A 19,342-nucleotide genomic window follows, 5' to 3' on the forward strand; every position below is an offset into this window, starting at 1 on the left:
CCAGCGTAAGCCACACAGCAAGACCCTGTTCTCGAAGAAACAAAAGCTGAAAGGAAACTGCACAAAGCAACACTCTGCCTTGCATGGGATAGGATGCCTTTAGCTGGTCACCCACAAACAACCATGCACGGGCACACACGTTTTGCCAAAGCCGTGCTGACTCAGCAGCTTCCTGGTAGCCGAGAGGTGAGGAGTCAGGCCTGGGAACCCCGAGCCGCATCCTGACTGTAATACAAACAGGGATTTTTCTCCTTTTCTTTGTTGTCCCCCTCCACCTCTCACATGGCTTAAGCAAAACAACCACATTTACTATCTCTAAGAATCTGTCAATGTGACACGGCCAGTGTTTTGTCATCGCCATTCACAGGGATTCAGGAAGGTGGTGCTGCTCTTGGAGACCTTGTGTGACTCAGTAAACGGCTGGACCAGATTCCTAAGCGCCCGCAACTGTTCCATGCCCTCACTCTGCAACCTCGCAAAACCTGAAGCTATCTTTTGGGGGAAAATAACACAAAATATAATTAGGTTTCACTTATTTCATGATAGAACACTGCTACTATGCTGTAACATGGAGGGTTCTTTGTTCTTTACCCAAGTGAAATAACTGTCCCCAACCACAAAGAATATGTTCAAATTGTTTTCCTCAAAAAAATAAAAACTATGCTGGCTCTCCCTAGAAAAGTCCCTGCCCCCCTCCCACTTGGGTCTGTCTTACTTTCGGCAACTCTTAGAGGAGGCCACACCCATGCTCGGGTGTGGTGGCGGTGGTGGGGTCTTTCTGAATGCCATCCTTTCTTTTAACCCCATGCTTAAAGTCTTTATCTTAAAATATTTTAATAAAACCTCAACTCTGCTTCATAAAAAATGAAAAATGTAAAAAGAAAAATAGCATTCTATTATACTTGAAATTGGCTGGAAAGCGTCTCTCACTTCTCTGAGACTTTGGGGATCAGTCTGCTCCCCCTTGAATATGGTGGGAGGGTCAGCCTTTCCTGTATCTTCCCTATTTCCCTTCCTTATTCTCTAATTCAAAACAGCAATAAAAGGTGGGGAGCCGGGAGTGGTGGCGCACGCCTTTAATCCCAGCACTCGGAAGGCAGAGGTAGGAGGATTGCTGTGAGTTCGAGGCCACCCTGAGACTCCATAGTGAATTCCAGGTCAGCCTGGGCTAGAGTGAGACCCTACCTCAAAAAACCAAAAAAAAAAAAAAAAAAAGTGGGGAAGACCAAACTGGGAGGGTAGGAGGGGGGATGCTGGGGCAAAAGAGCCACCATATGGTCCATCTGAAGCTGGGGCTGTCCTCCAAGGCGGGCCACTTTCAGAGCGTGGCTTCTGGAGGAACAAACTACACAATCCTATGACAGAGTACTTAGCACACCATTCACGGCAAAGACTGTTGGCACCATCTCCGAGTGACAGTTCTTTCTGCTGCCTAATCTCCCCTGCCTATAGGACTAGACTCAGAACTGGGGGATAAACCACCCTGGTCCCCAGAAGCAACAGTAATATAGCTATTTCTGCACCAGCTAGCAAGCAGGTGACCAGGTAGAATGGGTCTCCAGCGTGTGAGCATTGGCCCAGGCCTTGGGAAGACAGGAGCTAGCAGAGGTGCGGCCCTCAAGTCTTACCTTCTTATGGAGATGCCATTACTAAAGTCATGCCACAAAGGATGAAGTTAATTAGACTCCCCCGTGCCTGGCCCCCTTCACTCAGGAGGAAACTGACAGGGTGCTAGACCTTCAACTGTTGAGCAATCTGAGCTGGGTGTGGTGGTGCACTCCCAAAATCCCAGCACTCAGAAGGCTGAGTGAGGCAGGAGGAGGATCAGGAGCTCAAAGTCAGTTTTGGTTATCATGTGTGTGAAGCTGCATGAGATCTTGTCTCAAGCCAAACAAAAGGGCTGAGGAGATAGCTCAGTTAGTAACGTACTTATCCATCAAGCATGAGAACCTGTGTTTGATCCCCAACATCCAGGGAAACGTGTTGGGCAGGGCATGCGTCTGTCCCAGTGTGGAGGAGGGAGAGACAAGAGGGTCCCTGGGTTCACTAGCTAGCCATTCTCTCCCAACGGATGAGCTCCAAGCCAATGAAAGATCCAAATGTAACAAAAGGTGGGGCTGGAGAGATGGCTCAGCAGTTAAAAGAACTTGCTTACAAAGCCTGACAGCCTGGGTTCAATTCCCCAGTCCCCACATAAAGCCAGATGCACAAAAGTGGTGCATGTATCTGGAGCTCTTATGCAGTGGTACTAGGCCCTGGCACACTCATACCCACACTGATTCACTCATCCTCATTCTCTCTGTTTGGAAATTTTAAAAAAAGGTCAGTGATGACACCTGAGGGTATCTTCTGCCTTGTGCACATGTGCAAACACACACACACACAAGAAAGATTTGAATTACTTTTTTAAACTTCTTTTTTTAAATTTTTTTTTGTTTATTCTTATTTATTTGAGAGCGACACAGAGAGAAAGAGGCAGAGAGAAAGAGAGAGAGAATGGACGCGCCAGGGCCTCCAGGCGCTGCAAACGAACTCCAGACGCGTGTGCCCCCTTGTGCATCTGGCTAACGTGGGTCCTGGAAAATTGAACCTGGGTCCTTTGGCTTCATAGGCAAGCGCCTTAACCGCTAAGCCATTTCTTCAGCTCCTGAACTACTTTTGAATAGGTTTTTTTTTTTTTTACATGTTCAAATACATATAGATAAAAGAAATCAGATCCATGGTCACAGAGCCCCGAAGCCTGAGACCAGAGATCTGGGTGCAGGATATGATACCTTCCAAGGGCCAATCTGATCAATGACATCTACAACTCTGTATAAGCAAATTGGGAGGGCTGTCACTCAGCAGTGAGCACTCAGTGGCCAGGCCATCTCAGTGAGCCACCCACCTTGTGTATAACATACCCAGCCTTCCAACGCCTGTGGCTGACTTGGGCATACTGCGAATCAGAAGGGGCAAGCACATTAAGCAGGCAGGTGTGAAGTGTCCTCAACTGCTTAGACTCCCTGTGAGAATGAATCTCCCAGAGGAGGCCTAGGGGTTGTATAGTCTCCCTAGGAGTGACCCCAATATTCCCAGGTATCATGACTAACTAAGCCTCACAGCAACTTGATACCCCCAAACCTCACTCAGAGATGTGACTGGGCCACCCACAGCAGCAGGCTGCATTAAGAAATTGGGTCAAATCACAGTAATTCCCACCCGCACTAGAGAACCAAAAGCAGGTTAGGGGATCAGCTCGCCTCCTGCTAAAGGGAGTTTGGGAAGGCCAGTCCTAGCTGGAGGCCCACAGAAAATGTTCAGGCATCTGAAAGCCATGGGCAAAATGCCCCTCCTCCTGCCTGGATTACTAGAGAAGGGATGGCAGTTGGGGGCCCACACCTCTTCCAGGAGGATTCCTGCCCACCCTGGCTGCTGGGTAAAGATACAATTGTGGACCTAGAAGGCCAGAGAAGCCACAGATGCTCAGCCCTGGCCCCAGCATGCCTCAGGGTTTGCACGGTGTACCACTAGGGGGACGTCAGCACCGCCTCCAGGCCCGGCCACTTTCCCTCAGACCATGACTTACGCTTTCCAGTGAGTGACATTAAATTATCCTTTCTGGTAATAATGAGGAAGAAGGGCCATTTGCACGCTGAGGTCACCTCAGCCTGTAACAATTAAGCCATGCCGTTCACAAGGGACAGCTGGTTTCTGTTCTCTACAAGTGGAAGGCAGGGATGGGTTTGGCCAAACACGGCTGACCTGCTCCTGCCCCCGCAGCGCCAGCCGGCGGTGGCTGGGGTCACAGGCCATGCTGGGTATCACATGGTATCCTGAGACTTACCAGCAGCCACGGGGCAGCCAGTGTCTATACTTAGAAACTGTGTAGGCTAGCGCAGGAGCCATCCACATTTATGTGGGCCAGGCAGGAGGATGGTGGCCATGCCAGGGGTCACATGGCCTGGCGTGGGCCACACACACACAAAACATGCCACGGCTCTTGTCACAACTGAGGGCACAGCAGGGTGGGGGGAAACACTTGGTACTCCTGTTTGGCCTCCTGAAGCACGTGAGAAGGTGGACTGTGGGTTTCTGCCTGCACCCTGATCTGCGGAGGTATCCCCGAGACACCAATAAAGATTCAGGATCCTTCCCTGAGTACTGGGCACAACTGAGGCCAAAGGTGGCCTAGGGCCCCATGAGTGGTATCAAAGGATCCTGAACACTTCCTGAGGCAAGAGAGGAGAAATAAGGCTGGAAAGGGAATGCCTATAGCAGCCTGGGGAGAGGGATCCTGCACACCCCAAAACTGGCAGGAGGGCGCCTGCTCTTCCTTGCCTGCTTCTACCACTGGGCTGAGAGACAGGGAGGGGGCAGCTTGGATAAAAACGCTATGCTGGGAGTCAAGGAGGGGCTTGGGCAGCGGGGCCTGGCTGGGCAGCCTTGGGGGCTTCTGGAGATCACAGCAAGCTTGAGGTCACTGGCTTTGCTAGGGGCCAGTTCTCAGCCCAAGGCTTCCTCCTGACCTCACTCCCAGGAAATAAGCGGGTCACAGAACAGAGCTCAGCTTCTCTACCTGGCCACGCAGCATCCAGCACAGTAAAGGAATGAGCCAAGCTTTGCTCTTCTCATTTTCACAATTAATGAGGTTGGCTGGGTCAGAAGAGTGGCCCTAAGCCCTGGCCCACCCTGGAATTTTCTGATTTTTTTTTTTTTTTTTTTGAGGCAAGGTCTCACTACAAAGCCCATAACCAGGTTCTGAGGCGCTTTATAAAAAAAAAAAAAAAATCACAAACCAGACGTTGTGGCATATGCCTATAATCCCTGCTTTGGGGTGGTAGAGACAGGAGGATCAGGAGTTTAAGACTAGCCTCAGCTATAAGACAATCCTGATACCAGGGCCTTACCTTACAGCACCCAAACCAGAAACTTCTGGGGTGGGGATCATGAGACAGGCTCTGGGGGCTCAAGTCAGGATAGCATAGAGCCCACGGCAGAAGGCGTTTGCAAGTTCCTGGCTCAGAAGGCAGGTCTAGCCAAGGCAGGCTGGGCTCTGTGGCCTGTCTTCTCACGAGGCCAGCATGGTTTCCATCCAATCCCAGCCTAGCCCTGGCTCACAGGTGTCCTAGGAGATGACGTCTCTCCTACCTCCCTTTCCAGGCAAGTGGAGCCCCAGTGTGGGCAGTCAGGCTGGAAGCAGCACTGTCAGGGACTGGCCTATCTGTACGCATTGGGAACATGTGGAACTGAAAGCCTCAGGAAGGCGGAGGAGTAGTGAGATGGAGGGATGCAGGAGACAGGGACAGGGTGAATACGGGCAAGTCATACTAAGCATCTATCTATCTATCTATCTATCTATCTATCTATCTATCTATCTATCTATTTACTTTTAATATATTTTTATTTATTTATTTGAGAAAGAGAAAGAGTGAGAAAGAATGGGCACACCAGGGCCTCCAGCCATTGCAAACGACCTCCAGACACATGCACCCCCTTGTGCATCTGGCTTACGTGGGTACTGGAGAATTGAACCGGGATCCTTTGGCTTTGCAGGCAAAGGCCTTAACCGCTAAGCCATCTCCCCAGCCCAAACTAGGCATTTATTAACCACTTTCTGAGTGCTTTTTGTACTCTTCATAGATCCCATGGGAGATGCTGGGGCACAGCCACCTCTACCTACTACCAGTCAGTTGGCCCTGCTTGTCCTGGAGCCACTGACTTGCTCCATGAAGTGAGCTCTTTTTCCTAGGCTCAGTTTATCTGCAGCTACTGGCATCATGGGTCACAGGGCACACTTTTGGTAGCAGGGTTGAAAGTAACTGCAGAGAAAAATGGATGGACCTGGAAAGGATTATACTAAGTGAGGTAGCCCAGGCCCAGAAAGCCAAGCGCCACATGTTCTCCCTCATATGTGGATCCTAGCTACAGATGATTGGGCTTCTGTGTGAGAAGGAAAAAACTCAATAGCAGAGGCCAGTAAGTTAAAAAGGAGATATAAAGGGAAGAGAAAGAAAGGGAGGAGGGTACTTAGTAGGCTGGTATTGTATATATGTAAGTACAATGATTGAGATGGGGAGGGAATATGATGGAGAATGGAATTTCAAAGGGGAAAGTGGGGGGGGGAGGGTATTACCATGGGATATTTTTTATAATCATGGAAAATGTTAATAAAAATTGAGAAAAAAAAAAAAGAAAGTAGCTGCAAAGGGACTCTTAGGAGATCCTCTCCCCCTTGGGTCCCACCCTGCTTCTTGAATCCTCAGAACTGCCCATCAGTTCCCCTCATGGTCTTTGGAAGGGGACGGTGTTTTCCACCTCCGTCTGGAACAGGTACATCTTAAGCTGCTAGAGGCACCTGCACTTCCCACGGCACCACCTTCCCTGCAGGGCCAGCACCGCCTGTAGGTCCTGTCTCACAGCTGCCTCTTAGCCCCTCTTCCCCCATACTGACTCAGAAGTGCCCCAAGTCTACTTTACTATCCCTGCACCCAAATAGCCAACAGCGACATTCAGACAAGTGGGCGTGGCCACGTCAGGGACACTCAAAAAAATGAATTTCGTATCATTGATACATGCCACAAAATGGCAGGGAACCAGCGATGGCTAGATTTGGTCCATGGACTGTAGCTCTTTGATCCCTAATTGAGTAGGCTTTTAAGCTACTCTACAAATATTTGCCAACCATGGGGAACTCCATCTCCTAGAAGCCCTGGGCTTCACGCCCCCCTCTCCAGCCACCCTCTGTGCTAGGCTTTCTGGTCTACCCCAACAAGCATCAGCTGCAAGAGACCAGCACCAGCACAGACTGCTTTGCCAGGCCCACATACGTCATCTAGGCAGCCTATGTCCATCACCAGCTATGTTATCAACACACATTTCTAACATTTTTTTAAAATTTATTTATTTGAGAGCGATAGACACAGAGAGAAAGACAGATAGAGGGAGAGAGAGAATGGGCGCGCCAGGGCTTCCAGCCTCTGCAAACAAACTCCAGACGTGTGAGCCCCCTTGTGCATCTGGCTAATGTGGGACCTGGGGAACCGAGCCTTGAACTGGCGTCCTTAGGCTTCACAGGCAAGCGCTTAACCGCTAAGCCATCTCTCCAGCTCTCTAACATTTTTTAAATTAATTAGTTAATTTGAAAGAGAAAAAGAGAGAGGCAGACAGAGAGAGAGGCAGACGGAGTGAGTATGGGCACGCCAGGGACAAACTCCAGACGCATGCATCACTTTGTGCATCTGGCTTTACATGGGTACTGGGGAATCAAACCTGGGCCATCAGGCTTTGCAAACAAGTGCCATCTCTCCAGGCCCAGCAACATACATTTCTAAAACCACCCTTCTTTCTGCAAGTTGAAAGTAGCCAGACACAAGAGCTGGGTGTGGTGGCTCACTCTTACAATCCCAGTAATCAGACACTGAGGTAGGTAGATCATTGTGAGTTCTAGGGCAGTGTGGGCTACAGAGTGAGTCTCAGGTCAACCTGAGGCTAGATTGAGACTCTGCCTCAAAGGAAAAGAAAAAAAAAATAAGAAAAGAAAGAGAAAGAGAGGGAGAGAGAGAGAGAGAGGATGGCCAGAGGCGTTCAGCACTAGAGGAATGCTCACTCACCCCAGCTTTGGGCCCTGGTGCTTCCCCCAGTCCACATTCCCTCTAAAACAAACAGGGACAGGGTGGGTTTCTACAGATATCCCCACACCCAGGATATCTGTGGGTTGTAAACTGAAAGAAAAATTACTTGGACAGAGTGAGATCCTGCTTCAAAAAACAAGACCAAAGAAAAATCAGCACTTGAAGTAGAGGCGGAAGGACTGTGAGTTCAGTTTAAGCTACAAGGGGACACCCTGTCTTGATAAACAAGCACCACTGTTTACAAGATCTCACAGTAAAGTTGAAGTTCAGACTGGAATAGTCTACAGGCCATCCAGAAGGAGGGCTCAGGTAAGGGTGGACAATCTGCCAACAGCCAAAACATACATAACCCTTGGGTGACACTTTGCTTCTGGGTGGATGGCAAATGGGAAAGCCCTACCCTGCACAAAGTAGGCTGTGTGGAGAGCTCAACCCCCCCCCCCCACCATGCCCCTGTCCTGCTCCAGGACGCCATTTGCCAAGTTTGCAGGCCCTCCCTGGTGCCCCTTATTATAGCAGGCATGAGCAGGAATGAGCAGGTGACAGATGAGCAGATGCCGCGCCACTTCTTGAAAGAAGTAAGGAGCTGTGATAACAGGCCCAAGCTGAGACAGTCTGAGCAACGCAGGACACTGGCGATCCTGGACACAGGTTGTAGGAGGCAAGGTCTAACCTCCCATGGAAACCTAAGGCTAACTAAGGCCCTGGCTGGAATAAAAACATAGGGCCATGCCTCCAGCCATTGTTCCTGCTCACAGGTCCCCAACGTCTCCCCCTGCCAAGTCTCCTTGTTTTATTTTTTTGAACCCAGGGCCTTACGAATGGTAGGTAAGAACTCTACCACTGAGCCACATTCCAGCCCCAGTTCTCCCCCTTCTCCTACCTATAATCTGTCTCCTCCAGGTTTACAGGACGAGAACTCTGAGACCAACCAGCAAGTCTTGCTGTGCCAGAGTGTTCCCAGCATGAAAGATGGGCCGTGGCTGCATATCTAGCCCCGGCTTCAATCACGCAGGACCAGGAGCCACGGTGGAGACCCTCCACCAGTGGCTCGTCTCTTGGGTAGTTTGTCTATCTGTCCAGACCGGAGATGAGCTGAGACACAGGAAAGAGCCCAGAGCTGGTCACCTGAGAACCAGACTCCCTGCCTGTAGACAAGGGCCGTATTGTTCTAGAACTCTCCAAGAGTACTCAACCAGGAGACAGGGCAAGATCCCTTGGGAGATCCTGGAGCAGGCAGTAGTTTTCCAAAACACTGAAAACAAGTACCCCATAGCAACATTGGGCTTCAAAGGCTGTGGGAGCCTAACAGAGCCCAAGCCAGGGGGCTGTCACCATAGCTCCCAGGTTCTAAGGGCACGATCAATAATACCCAAGAGGTAGAGAAGAAACCCTTTGTCTGCCAAAGTCTGAGGCAGACTTCAAAGAGACCTCTGAGACAATCCAGTGCAGCAGTCATTGTATACAGGAGAAACCAGGGCCCAGAGAGGGGAGGGACCAGCTTGCATCGCCCAAAGCAACAGCACTGGGTTTCCGAAAGCCCTGCCAGGTACCTCTTCTACATAGTGTGCCCTCGGAGGGCCTGGCACCTTCCATGTCAAGGTCCCATTCCTTCTAGGTGTTCAGAGCTAGGCCGAGACTAGAGCCAAGGGAAAGTCCCCGACCTCGGCTCTGAGCCTCATGTCCAATGGAAATTGTCCAGGGGGCGCCAAGCCACACAGCATTCATCTCATGGGTCCAAAGCCCCACTCAATCCAAAGAAACCAGGTCCCTCCAGTGCCTGGCAAGTCCCGAGCATATTGGTAGATTAAAAGATGGCAGGAGGGCTGGAGAGATGGCTTAGCGGTTAAGCGCATGCCTGTGAACCCTAAGGACCCCGGTTTGAGGCTCGATTTCCAGAACCCACATTAGCTAGATGCCCAAGGGGGCGCACGCACCTGGAGTTCGTTTGCAGTGGCTGGAGACCCTGGCGCGCCCATTCTCTCTATCTGCCTCTTTCTCTGTCTGTCGCTCTCAAATAAATAAAAAAAAAAAAATTAAAAAAACAGATGGCAGGAGAACACAAATCCCGAGCTCTGTGTTCTTGCCTACCCTATCCACTGTGGTGATGGGATAAACTCTTCATTGTGAAAGGAAGATGGGACCCCCCACATATCATTAGCTACACCCAATACCTAGGTTCTTAGACAAAGCCAAAGACCCACATGGGGCCCATAGAGTCCTACTCGGCTTCTCCACACGCCTCCCCCGTTCAGGACCCGTTTAATCGCTGAAATCACAAGCTCAGGAGCTGCCGCCGCTCCGTAAGTGGTCCGGGCTCAGCTGCCCGCTAGCTATGGGAGCCGAGGCACCAGGAGACCCAGGTACTCACCTCAGAACACGGCAGGCAAGCGGCGGGCCTGCGTTTGGAGTTCGGCCCCATCCTTCCACTCAGTACTCACGGTCTCTACGCAGCCCGGCCTCTCTGGCCTGGTCAGCCCCAAGCTGGGGGCAGGGCCAGCTCAGCCCACACTGTGGCAGCCAGTAAGCTCCCTGTGACCGACCGACCGCAGCAAAACAAGTGTGTGTGTGTGTGTGTGTGTGTGTGTGTGTGTGTGTGTGTGTCCTATTTTAATTAGAAGCAGGGAAAAAAAAAAAAAAGCCAAAGCCTTTCACTGGAAAGATGGGGATCATCTACTTTCTAGAAGGTTCAGACTGCTCTCCAGTTACTCTGTAGTAAGAAATGTACACATCTCTTCTACGTCTGACAGCCAGCCAGCAAAGCAAGGACACAGCGTCCAGTCAGAAGAACCCCTCTGGGGGGCTCATGGGCAGCCTGAGCCTGGCCCCCGGAGCCTACCTCACAACCCTCATCCAGTCCAGGCTGGCTGGGACCGTGGGCTTCTCTCAGCAAGGCAGGCGGTGGAGACCCTGGCTCCCTGGAAGCCTTGGCCATCACCCAGCTCCACAGACAATGCATGGTGAAGGGGCCTGGGCGCAGGGTCCCCAGCAGCCCCGGGCCCTTTGTGCAGTATCCCAGGGAAGAACGAGACAGGGAGAGGGGTTTCTGTTTACATGACTATAGTCAACAGTCACAGCAGCCAAAAATAGTTTGTGCCTGGGAGCCGGGGAGTCAGCACATACCTCCCGGAGCAGGTGCTGGGTGGTAGGCGTGCGGGCTGCCGTGGCCTTATGTGGCAGGGGGCGGGGGGCACCCAAGATGTCAGGTCTTGGACTTGAGCTTCTCTTTGCCTTTCTGCTCTGCGTCCCTCTGGTTAATAAGAACACGGTCCTCTCCCAACTCCTGTGAGTCACTTGGGGGAGTCCCTCTCCAGCTCCCTGCAGTCTCTCACGCATTTGGGGTACACAAGAAAGAGTCCCCTGAGTGGCAGCATGCTCTGGACAACAGACAAGGCAGCTGTAAGCGAGCATGCGCAGCCGTCACACTGCTAGAAGGGACCACAGCGCGGGTGACCCTTTCTTTCCAGGAGGAAAGAAAATATCAAAAAGGAAGTTACATAATGGTGCTGGTGCAGGGTGGGAAGGGGGTGAATTATGCAGGGGTTTCATTTTCTTTTTGATGTTTTTATGCAGTTTCCAAAATTTCCTACAGTGAACAATTAGATTTAGGAAATATTACTTTCAAATAATAAATAATGAGTTCTAATTTTTTTTAGATTTTTTAAAAATTTATTTGAGAGAGAGGCAGAGAGAGAGACAATGAGAGACAGAGAATGGGCGTGCCTGGGCCTCCAACCACTGCAAAGGAACTCCACACACATGTGTGACCTTGTGCATCAAGCTTATGTGGGTCCTGGGGAATTGAACCTGGGTACTTTGGCTTTGCAGGTAAGCACCTTAACCACACCATCTCCCCAGCCCTTTTATTTTTTAAGATTTTTTTTTTTTTTAATGAAAAAGGCACTATGGAAGGAAAGAAAGAACACAGGCCTATCCATGAAAAATGAGAGAAAATAAAAGAAAGAGAAGAAAGAGGATTTTCTGTCCCAGCTTTGCAGTCAGACTTCCTGGAGATGAATCCTGGCTCTGTCACCTACCCCCTAGGTGACCTCAGCTACAGGTCATGTCCCTCTGTCTCTACTCTACATGGAGCACAGCAGCGTGCTTTCTCGTAAGGTTACTGGCAACGATGCATGCAGATGCATCTCACAGGCCATTTGGAGCCTGAGGCCCGTGGTTCCTCCTCAGACAACAGGACTTCTGAGCACTGATGGGAAATGGTCACACAGGGGTCACTTGAGACCTCTAGGTAGCTCTCTCCCAGACAGACAGGGGCATGGGTGCCACAGCAGCTACAGTAGCAACTGTTAACACACCAGGAGTTTGTGCATGCCTTGTCCTTCTACCTTGCTGGCAGAACTCGGACCTCCAGGAATCAATCAATCAATCAGAATCTATCTCCTTCCCACCCTCTTTCCTTCCCTTTTTTCTTCCCTCCCTCTCTTCTTCCTTTTATGTCTCTGCAAAGTTGAGGAGTAATTGCTATTCTCAGCAATCTTTTTACTTTTAAATTTTACTTTATTTTTTGGTTTTTAGAGGTAGGGTTGCACTGTAGCCCAGGCTGACCTGAAATTCACTAAGGAGTCTCAGGGTGGCCTCGAACTCACAGTGATCCTCCTACCTCTGCCTCCCGAGTGCTGGGATTAAAGGCGTGTGCCACCACACCCGGCTTTACTTTTAAATTTTATATTAAGGTCTAAGTTGCCTGGGCTGGATCTGAATTGACTCTGTAGCCTCCTGCCTCAGCCTCCTGAGTAGCTGCGATTACAGACCTCCACTGTCATGCCCAGCTCGGGAAGCCATTTCTGACCCTTCAGGCCCTTTGAGCTAGTTCTCCCCCCCCACCCGCCACCGCTCCCATCTTCTTAGTTTATAGATGTATATAAGCATGTGAACAAACTCAACCCATTCAGGATCGGGTGGCTACACTTCCGGGGGAAGCAAGAGGTGCAAACACAGTGGGAAGAGGGAGGCTAAGCTACCCAAGCCTTTCATGCCGGCTATGTGGAACAGCCTGTCAGGAAGGCATGCCCCAGCAGCTCCATCTAAGCTTCTCACCCCACCTCCCCGGGGCTGGGTCACCTATGCCAATAAAAGTCTTGACCTTAAGTTGAACTTGCTACAGGAAAGTTCTGACTGAGAGCGGGAGAGCACAACAGCTTTACTTGGTAAGCACCTACTATGCTTCTCGTACCTCTATCCATCATTCGTCCCACCAACAGATAGCTACTGAATACCAAGTGTGTGGCAGGCACTGGGGATGTAAGAACTGGAACCACAGAATAAAAAGCAAATTCGACACTAAAGCATGTACACGAAACTCGCAATTAAGTGCTAAAAAGGGAAGAATGTGTGGCGTGAATGTGGCAGACACGGGAGGCATCTGACTTGCACAGGAGCGCCTTCCTAAGGAGCTGACCTCCAGCACTGCAGCCAGAGACGACCCAGGGCTGAGGGCACAGACCCATCCCAGCAGTCAAAGACACACAAGAGCCCTGGGCTAAGACAGGAAACAGCCTGACTCATGCCAATGCCCGGGCAGGAGGAGGAGCCGGAAGAGATGTAAAGGAGGCAGACAGCGAAACTTCAGGGTTTGGAAGAGAATGGTGACAGGTTTGGATTTTTGCTGAGTGTGACAAGGCACCGAGGAAGGGCTTAGCTCAGGAAAGCACGATGTCTGGATTTGGGTTTTAAGAAAAATCATCCTCGGAAGCTGGTCATGGTGACGCACGTCTTTAATCCCAGCACTTGGGAGGCAGAGGTAGGATGATCACCGTGAGTTCAAAGCCACCCTGAGACTACACAGTGAATTTCAGGTCAGCTTGGGCTAGAGCAAGATCCTACCTCAAAAAAACCAAAAGCCAAAAGCCAAAAGCCAAAAGCCAAAAGCCAAAAAAAAAAAAAAATCCAAATCACTCTTGGATCATGAAGAATGAAACAAAGGGAGGCCCAAAGTGGTAGGGTGTGCTGCCAATGGAAAAGAGACACAGATGGATCTGGGACATGCATTTGGAAGGAGATCCAGTGGGATTTGCAAGTCGATTGAATGTGGGCGATGAGGAAGCAGAAGGTACCAGGAGTGACTCTTGCAAGTTTCTAGCTAGAACAATTGCCATCTGAGAAACCCAGCACAGAGAAGTTAAAGGACTCGTCCAAGCCACACAGCTGGAAAATGCCGAGTCAGGTTTTTGTCTGCCTCAAGCCAGGCCCTGGGCCATAGAGCCCAGCTGGCATATTCCTAAGAGAGCCTGAGTTCCAATTCTGCTGCCTGTCCCAAGGTGTGCTACACTCCTGGGAACAGGTAACTCTGAGAATTTATCTATTAGTTATTAAAAAGAAAGTCAGAAAAGGGGGAAACTCTGTTTTATAATATCGGAAACAGTTCAGTGTTTGACACAACCATTTCCCAGTGCATTCTGGTTCATCAGCAATTTCTAGAACAATCCTCCCTTGAGGCCGTACCAGGAGGAGGAGGGACCAAACACAAGCTAGCAGTTTGGAAGCTAGTGGCCCCGGAGGAGGCTCAGCACAGGGCACATCAAAGCCATATCACTGTGGGCACATGCTGTTGCTCAAATCCAGCTTGTACCAGACAAAAACTAGGTAGCCTAGGAACCGGCCCCTCGGTGATGAGCAGAAGTCCCCAGCCTCCTCAGCGATCCCCGCAATGCCGCTTTCATTGGCCCAGTGACGGAGTGCCTGGCTCACCTCAGGGTGAGGATGGAAAAGCTTTGGATGATGTCTGAACCCAAGTATTCAGTAGGCGCAGTGCGTGCAGGGACTGGGGTTGCAGCCATGAAAGCAGCAGCCATGCCTGCGCCTCATGGAGCTGCCAGTCTAGGCATCCAAAGAACGAAGCAGTCCACAGTGCAGTGCAGGACAGGGCCGGGCACTCCTGCCCATGACTCTGCAGACTGCTAGGCACCTCTACCCCAGAAGCTTAAATGAGGGTAAGTTGGTCAAGAATCAGGAAAATAAATTACTTTATCCATCGGACAGTGACAGTGATGGACACACATTCCCCAAGGACAGGAGCACGCAGCCGGGGCTAATCACATGCTGACTCAGCAAGCGAGAAACTGGACACTGAAGCAAGAATGCTCAAGAGTCCCCTCACCCTAGGCTGGGGATCTGAGGCTGCTCATCCACTCCTTCTCATGGGGCCACCAGTCAGCACTCGACTGTGTTCACTGTGGACAAGTGAATCTAGCAGCTGCAAGCCTCCAGGGTGGGTGAACTTTGTTCATCTGTGTGTCCTCCCCTGAAGGGAAGTGATTAAAGAGTGGAGGTAAAGGAAAGAGGGAAGGGGAGGAAGGAGGTGGAAGCAAAGCAGAGAGCAGATGAACACAGCCAGCTCAGTCATACCACTGGGCTGCAGCCTCAGACTACACTGTTCTGGCTGATAAAATCAAGACTGGGGGCTGGAGAGACGGCTCAGCAATTAAAGTGCTTGCCTGCAAAGCCAAAGGACCCAGGTTCGATAACCCAGGACCCACATAAGCCAACTACTCAAGGTGGCGCATGCGTGTGGAGTTTGTTTGCAGTGGCTGGAGGCCCTGGTGCGTCCATGCTCTCTTTGCCTCCTCCTCTCACTCTCTCTCTTTCAAATAAACAAATGCAAATAAAACTTTTTTTTTTTTTTTTTTTTTTTTTTAATCAGAGCTGGGCATGATGGTGCATGCCTTTAATCCCAGCACTCGGGAGGCAGAGGTAGGAGGATCGCTGTGAGCTCAAGGCCACCCCAAGACTACACAGTGAATCCCAGGTCAGCCTGGGCCAGAGCGAGACCCTACTTTGAAAAACAAAACAAAACAACAATAAAAAGCCAGGCTGGAGAAATGGCTTTGTGGTCAAGGCATTTGTCTGCAAAGCCAAGGGACTCAGGTCCAACACCTCAGGACCCATGTAAACCAGATGCACAAGAGGGTACATGCATCTGGAGCTTTTTTACAGCAGCTAGAGGCCCTGACATGCCCATTCCCTCTCTGTCTAATTCTTTCTCGCTCCCTCTCCCTATTTCTCTCTCTCTCAAATCAGATAAATAAATAATAAATATTTAAAAGTAAATAAAAATCAAGAGTGGGCTGGCTTTGGATCTTAAACGGTGTGAGTTTGGATTCTGATCTTACCATCAGCTCACTGTATGAGGCTGATAAGCCTCAACTTAGAGTTCTGACTAGACAGGATGGTCTTATAAGCGGCCCCTGACATTTGTGTCCTTCTTTCTAGCCCCCTACTTCAGTTCTTCTTTGATGGGTCCGTGTGACACAGGTACATCAATCTACCCATCCGGCTTCTGCTGGCCCTTCCTAAAGAAAGGCCCTGTGGCCCAGTGCTCTGAGCTGCTCCTGAGACCCAGAACCTGGCACTGAGACCTTCTATCAAGACCTGGCACCCACTACTGGATTCTAGCTTCCTCTGCCCCTGGCAGCCGCTAGTGGCTAGGGCTTACAGATTTGTGTAGATCTCTCCTCAAGGTGGAATGGTGGGCTTGTTTCCCCAGGAGGCCCCCAGTTCCCAGCAGGTAAACAGCAGGGTGTCTGGCTCCCAGAGAGGGGTGTGAGGGTCGATGGGAAGAGTGAGGAAGAAGAGGGTAAGAGGGAGGGCCACAGGCCTTATGTTGCTGAGATGTACCCTAGAAGCCAAACACTACTTAATACACTTTTCTGGTTTGGATCTTACAGGCAGACTCTCATGTCCTCACAGCCACAGCCACTCCTAACCAATGGGAGGCCAAGATGGTGGCAGAGGTCGGGAGCACTCAAGCTCATCCCAAGGCTTCGTTTTCAGCTGAGAGGAAAGGGAAAAGAGAACTGCAGCCTGTCAGGACTGCCAACCAGAGCACCTTACCAGACCTGCGGCCATCTGCAGCTTGGAAGTGTGGCAGAAAGCCCGTGCAGGGACATGTGGTGAGGCCACACCGGACCCCTGGCCTCTGCCTGCTAGAGCCAGCTCCAACCAGTGCTTGCCCCTTCCTTGACCAACTTCCACCAGGGAAAACTGTGGAAAAAGGCTCACAGCCAGGACCAGCAGGCATGAAATCATTTCCCCTGGGGCAGCCAGAAGCTGAAGCTAGGAGGCTTGGCTTCACCCAGGGAACAGGGGGAGGCTGGAAACTGTCACAGGGCAGGGGGCAAGGGGCAGGGCCTGCCTGTAAGCTTGGGCCTGGCTCCTTTCCCACCCTCAGCCCCTCTACCCTACAGGCCTCGAGACCTTGTCCAAATACAGGGCACGGCCCTTTTCACCTTCACCCTGCTCAAGTGAACCCTACCTTCTCACCAGTGGGAGTTTTTATTTCCCTTAAAACAATTCCAACATCCATTCTTCCTCCCTCGCTCTCTCATACACTTCAATTATCTGCCTTAAGATGAGCGCAGCTCCGGGCTCCACACACGTAGCATGCCCTGAACTGACCCAGTTTCCTCGCCAGCCTCCTCCCAGACCTCCATCCAGGGCATCCTACGAGGACGGCTCCTGCTTCCCCAGCCTTTCCAGGCCACGGCGACGTAAGACATCTCGTACCAGTCTCTCTCCATGCTACTGTGTGCTGTGCGCGTGATCTCTCTTAAGCCCTGAGCGCCTGATCCTCTCGCAGCTTCCCTGGACCCGCTATACTAGGGGGATCTTTTGGCTTGGGCTCTCCTGTTTGCTTTCCGTGTGTGTGTGTGTGTGTGTGTGTGTGTGTGTGTGTGTGTGTGTGTCTGCCTTCTCCAGAGACTTCCGCCCTGGATAATGAAGGAGACGTTCTCCGTCTCTCCTCTCCTTTGGCTTGGGCTTCCTTGCTAGTCTTCCCTCTGGATGCCAACACCCCATGAAATAAATCTCATAATTCACAGTTCACCCTTTGAGTCCATGTTTTCAATTCCTTGCTAACTTGGACACAGACCCAAAAGCTGGGGTCCATGGGCCTATCAATCTCCTGCATTTTAAAATGTATTTCATTTATTGGTTTGAGAGAGAGAGAGGGAGAGGGGCAGATATATAGAGAGAATGGGCATGCCAGGTCCTCTAGCCACTGCCAGCCAGATGCACGTGCCACCTTGTATAACCAGCTTACGTGGGTACTGGGGAATGGAACCGGGTCTTTAGCCTTCACAGGCAAACACCTTAACCACTGAACCATCTTTCCAGCCCAAGCTCCTGCATTTATATGGAATCTAGTTTCTCCCTGGACTTCAAAAAGCTCCCATCAGCATGAGGGGCAAGATGCTTCTGCTAAGCCTAGAATGCCTCCTATCCCTGCATGAAGACCCTAATGGGGCCCAAGTCCTCCTGAAGCTTGAAAAGGGCAGCCTCTCCCTATAGCAGGCCAAGATGCTGATGTTGGGGCCGCCCCATGAGGGCAACTGGCAAGACCCTGGAACACCTCACCATCTGTGGGAGTCGAGCTGTCCGGATGGCCCTTCTAGTGCTTGCTAGCTTCCAGTGGTTGATTCTGTACGCATGGCCCTACACAACTTCTTAGGAAACACGCGTGAACGGGAATGATCCTAACTACCACCGATTCAGGCACTGAGGTAGGGAAATGGTATGGAGGATAGCATCTCTGTAGGCATGGAAACACAGTGTATTTGTGTATGGAAGACTGTGTATATCCACATATCAGCTGCACAGGATGTGATCTTGGCCTGAGCTTCTGAGTTGCCACATGGTCCCCAGGTGGAGAGATTACGAGCAGCAGGAGGTATTTCTGCTCTCCCTCCTGTCCCAGAGCTCTTGTTCCAAGGAACATCCTGGCTCCCTGCCTCAGCCTCAAGATCATTTGGCCTTGGGGCTCTGCTGTCTGCCAGCTCCCTGAATCCAAAGGAGCTGGCCTCTCCAGGGGCACTCAGCTCTGCTGAATCATTGGGGCCCATGGTTCAACCAGTGCCCAAGGCAACATCTAATGCATCTCTGCCTTGCTGGGGGCCTCTGTCCCAGCTGCTGTCATAGCTTTCCGGGAGGCCACACATCAACTTCAGGCTCCACAGCACCAGCTCCTATCCTGAGCACAGTGGGCTCCTATTAAAGACTGAGTCTCCTGAGCTCTGCAGGATTATTGAAGGGGAAAACACCATCTGAAGTCCTCCCCAAACCACTTCACCTGAAATAACTTCTCTGCAGAGACGTCCCCCAGGGAGCAAGGCCAGCTGCCAAAGATACCTTAGGACAGGAAGGGAGGAGAAAAGTCGTGGTTTGGAGTCCAGTATGCTGGGCCTCAGGTCTCTCCCTGTCATTAGATCGGTGACTGTCCTTGGAATGCAGAGTCCTCAGTTGGAGGTAAAGACATGGGTATGGGAAGTTCTTTCTGTCCCTGAGATCTTGGGTAGGGGTGGCACAGTGTGACTTGGCTGAGGGCCTAGAGAGTGTGTTTGATCCTTCATAGTCTCCAAGTCCAAAGGTGACCACAAGTACATGTCCAGACCTCCTTCCTGTCTGGCAAAAAACTGATGGGAATGGAAGTGGGTGGGGAGATGGCTGGAGATTACTGCACGGTGTTTGAGGGTATGCATGAATGTATGTTTGTGCTCCTGTACATGTGCACACATGTACGAGGCATGACTGTTACGTTCAAGGAACCTCTCCGTCTCACAGAGCAGTTTCCCTCAACTTCCATGTCAGTCCATCCTGTCTGCCTGGACCTGGCCCATGTGACAGATGGGGGCAGCTTGAGTGGTATCTCAGTGCTGAGTTCCTTTAAGATCCCTTCTCACTTTAAAAATTATTTATTTAGGGTGGAGAGATGGCTT

General features: G+C 50.9%; 1 protein-coding gene across 5 annotated transcripts in view; it reads right to left on the reverse strand.

Annotated features, from left to right (window-relative positions):
- Ksr1 (kinase suppressor of ras 1) overlaps positions 1 to 19,342 on the reverse strand; it is a 166,705-nt gene that overhangs the window by 47,181 nt on the left and 100,182 nt on the right. Inside the window, exon 1 of one of the 5 annotated variants that reach the window (XM_045158604.1) lies at positions 9,985 to 10,080. The exons of the other annotated variants lie outside the window; for them this stretch is intronic. Coding sequence (XP_045014539.1) covers positions 9,985 to 10,035 — 51 coding nt within the window. The 5' untranslated portion in view covers positions 10,036 to 10,080. Of the gene's footprint in view, positions 1 to 9,984; positions 10,081 to 19,342 lie in introns of those variants that run through there. 5 annotated transcript variants of the gene reach the window in all.

This window comes from Jaculus jaculus, chromosome 9, assembly GCF_020740685.1.
Source record: "Jaculus jaculus isolate mJacJac1 chromosome 9, mJacJac1.mat.Y.cur, whole genome shotgun sequence".
NCBI lineage: Eukaryota > Metazoa > Chordata > Mammalia > Rodentia > Dipodidae > Jaculus > Jaculus jaculus.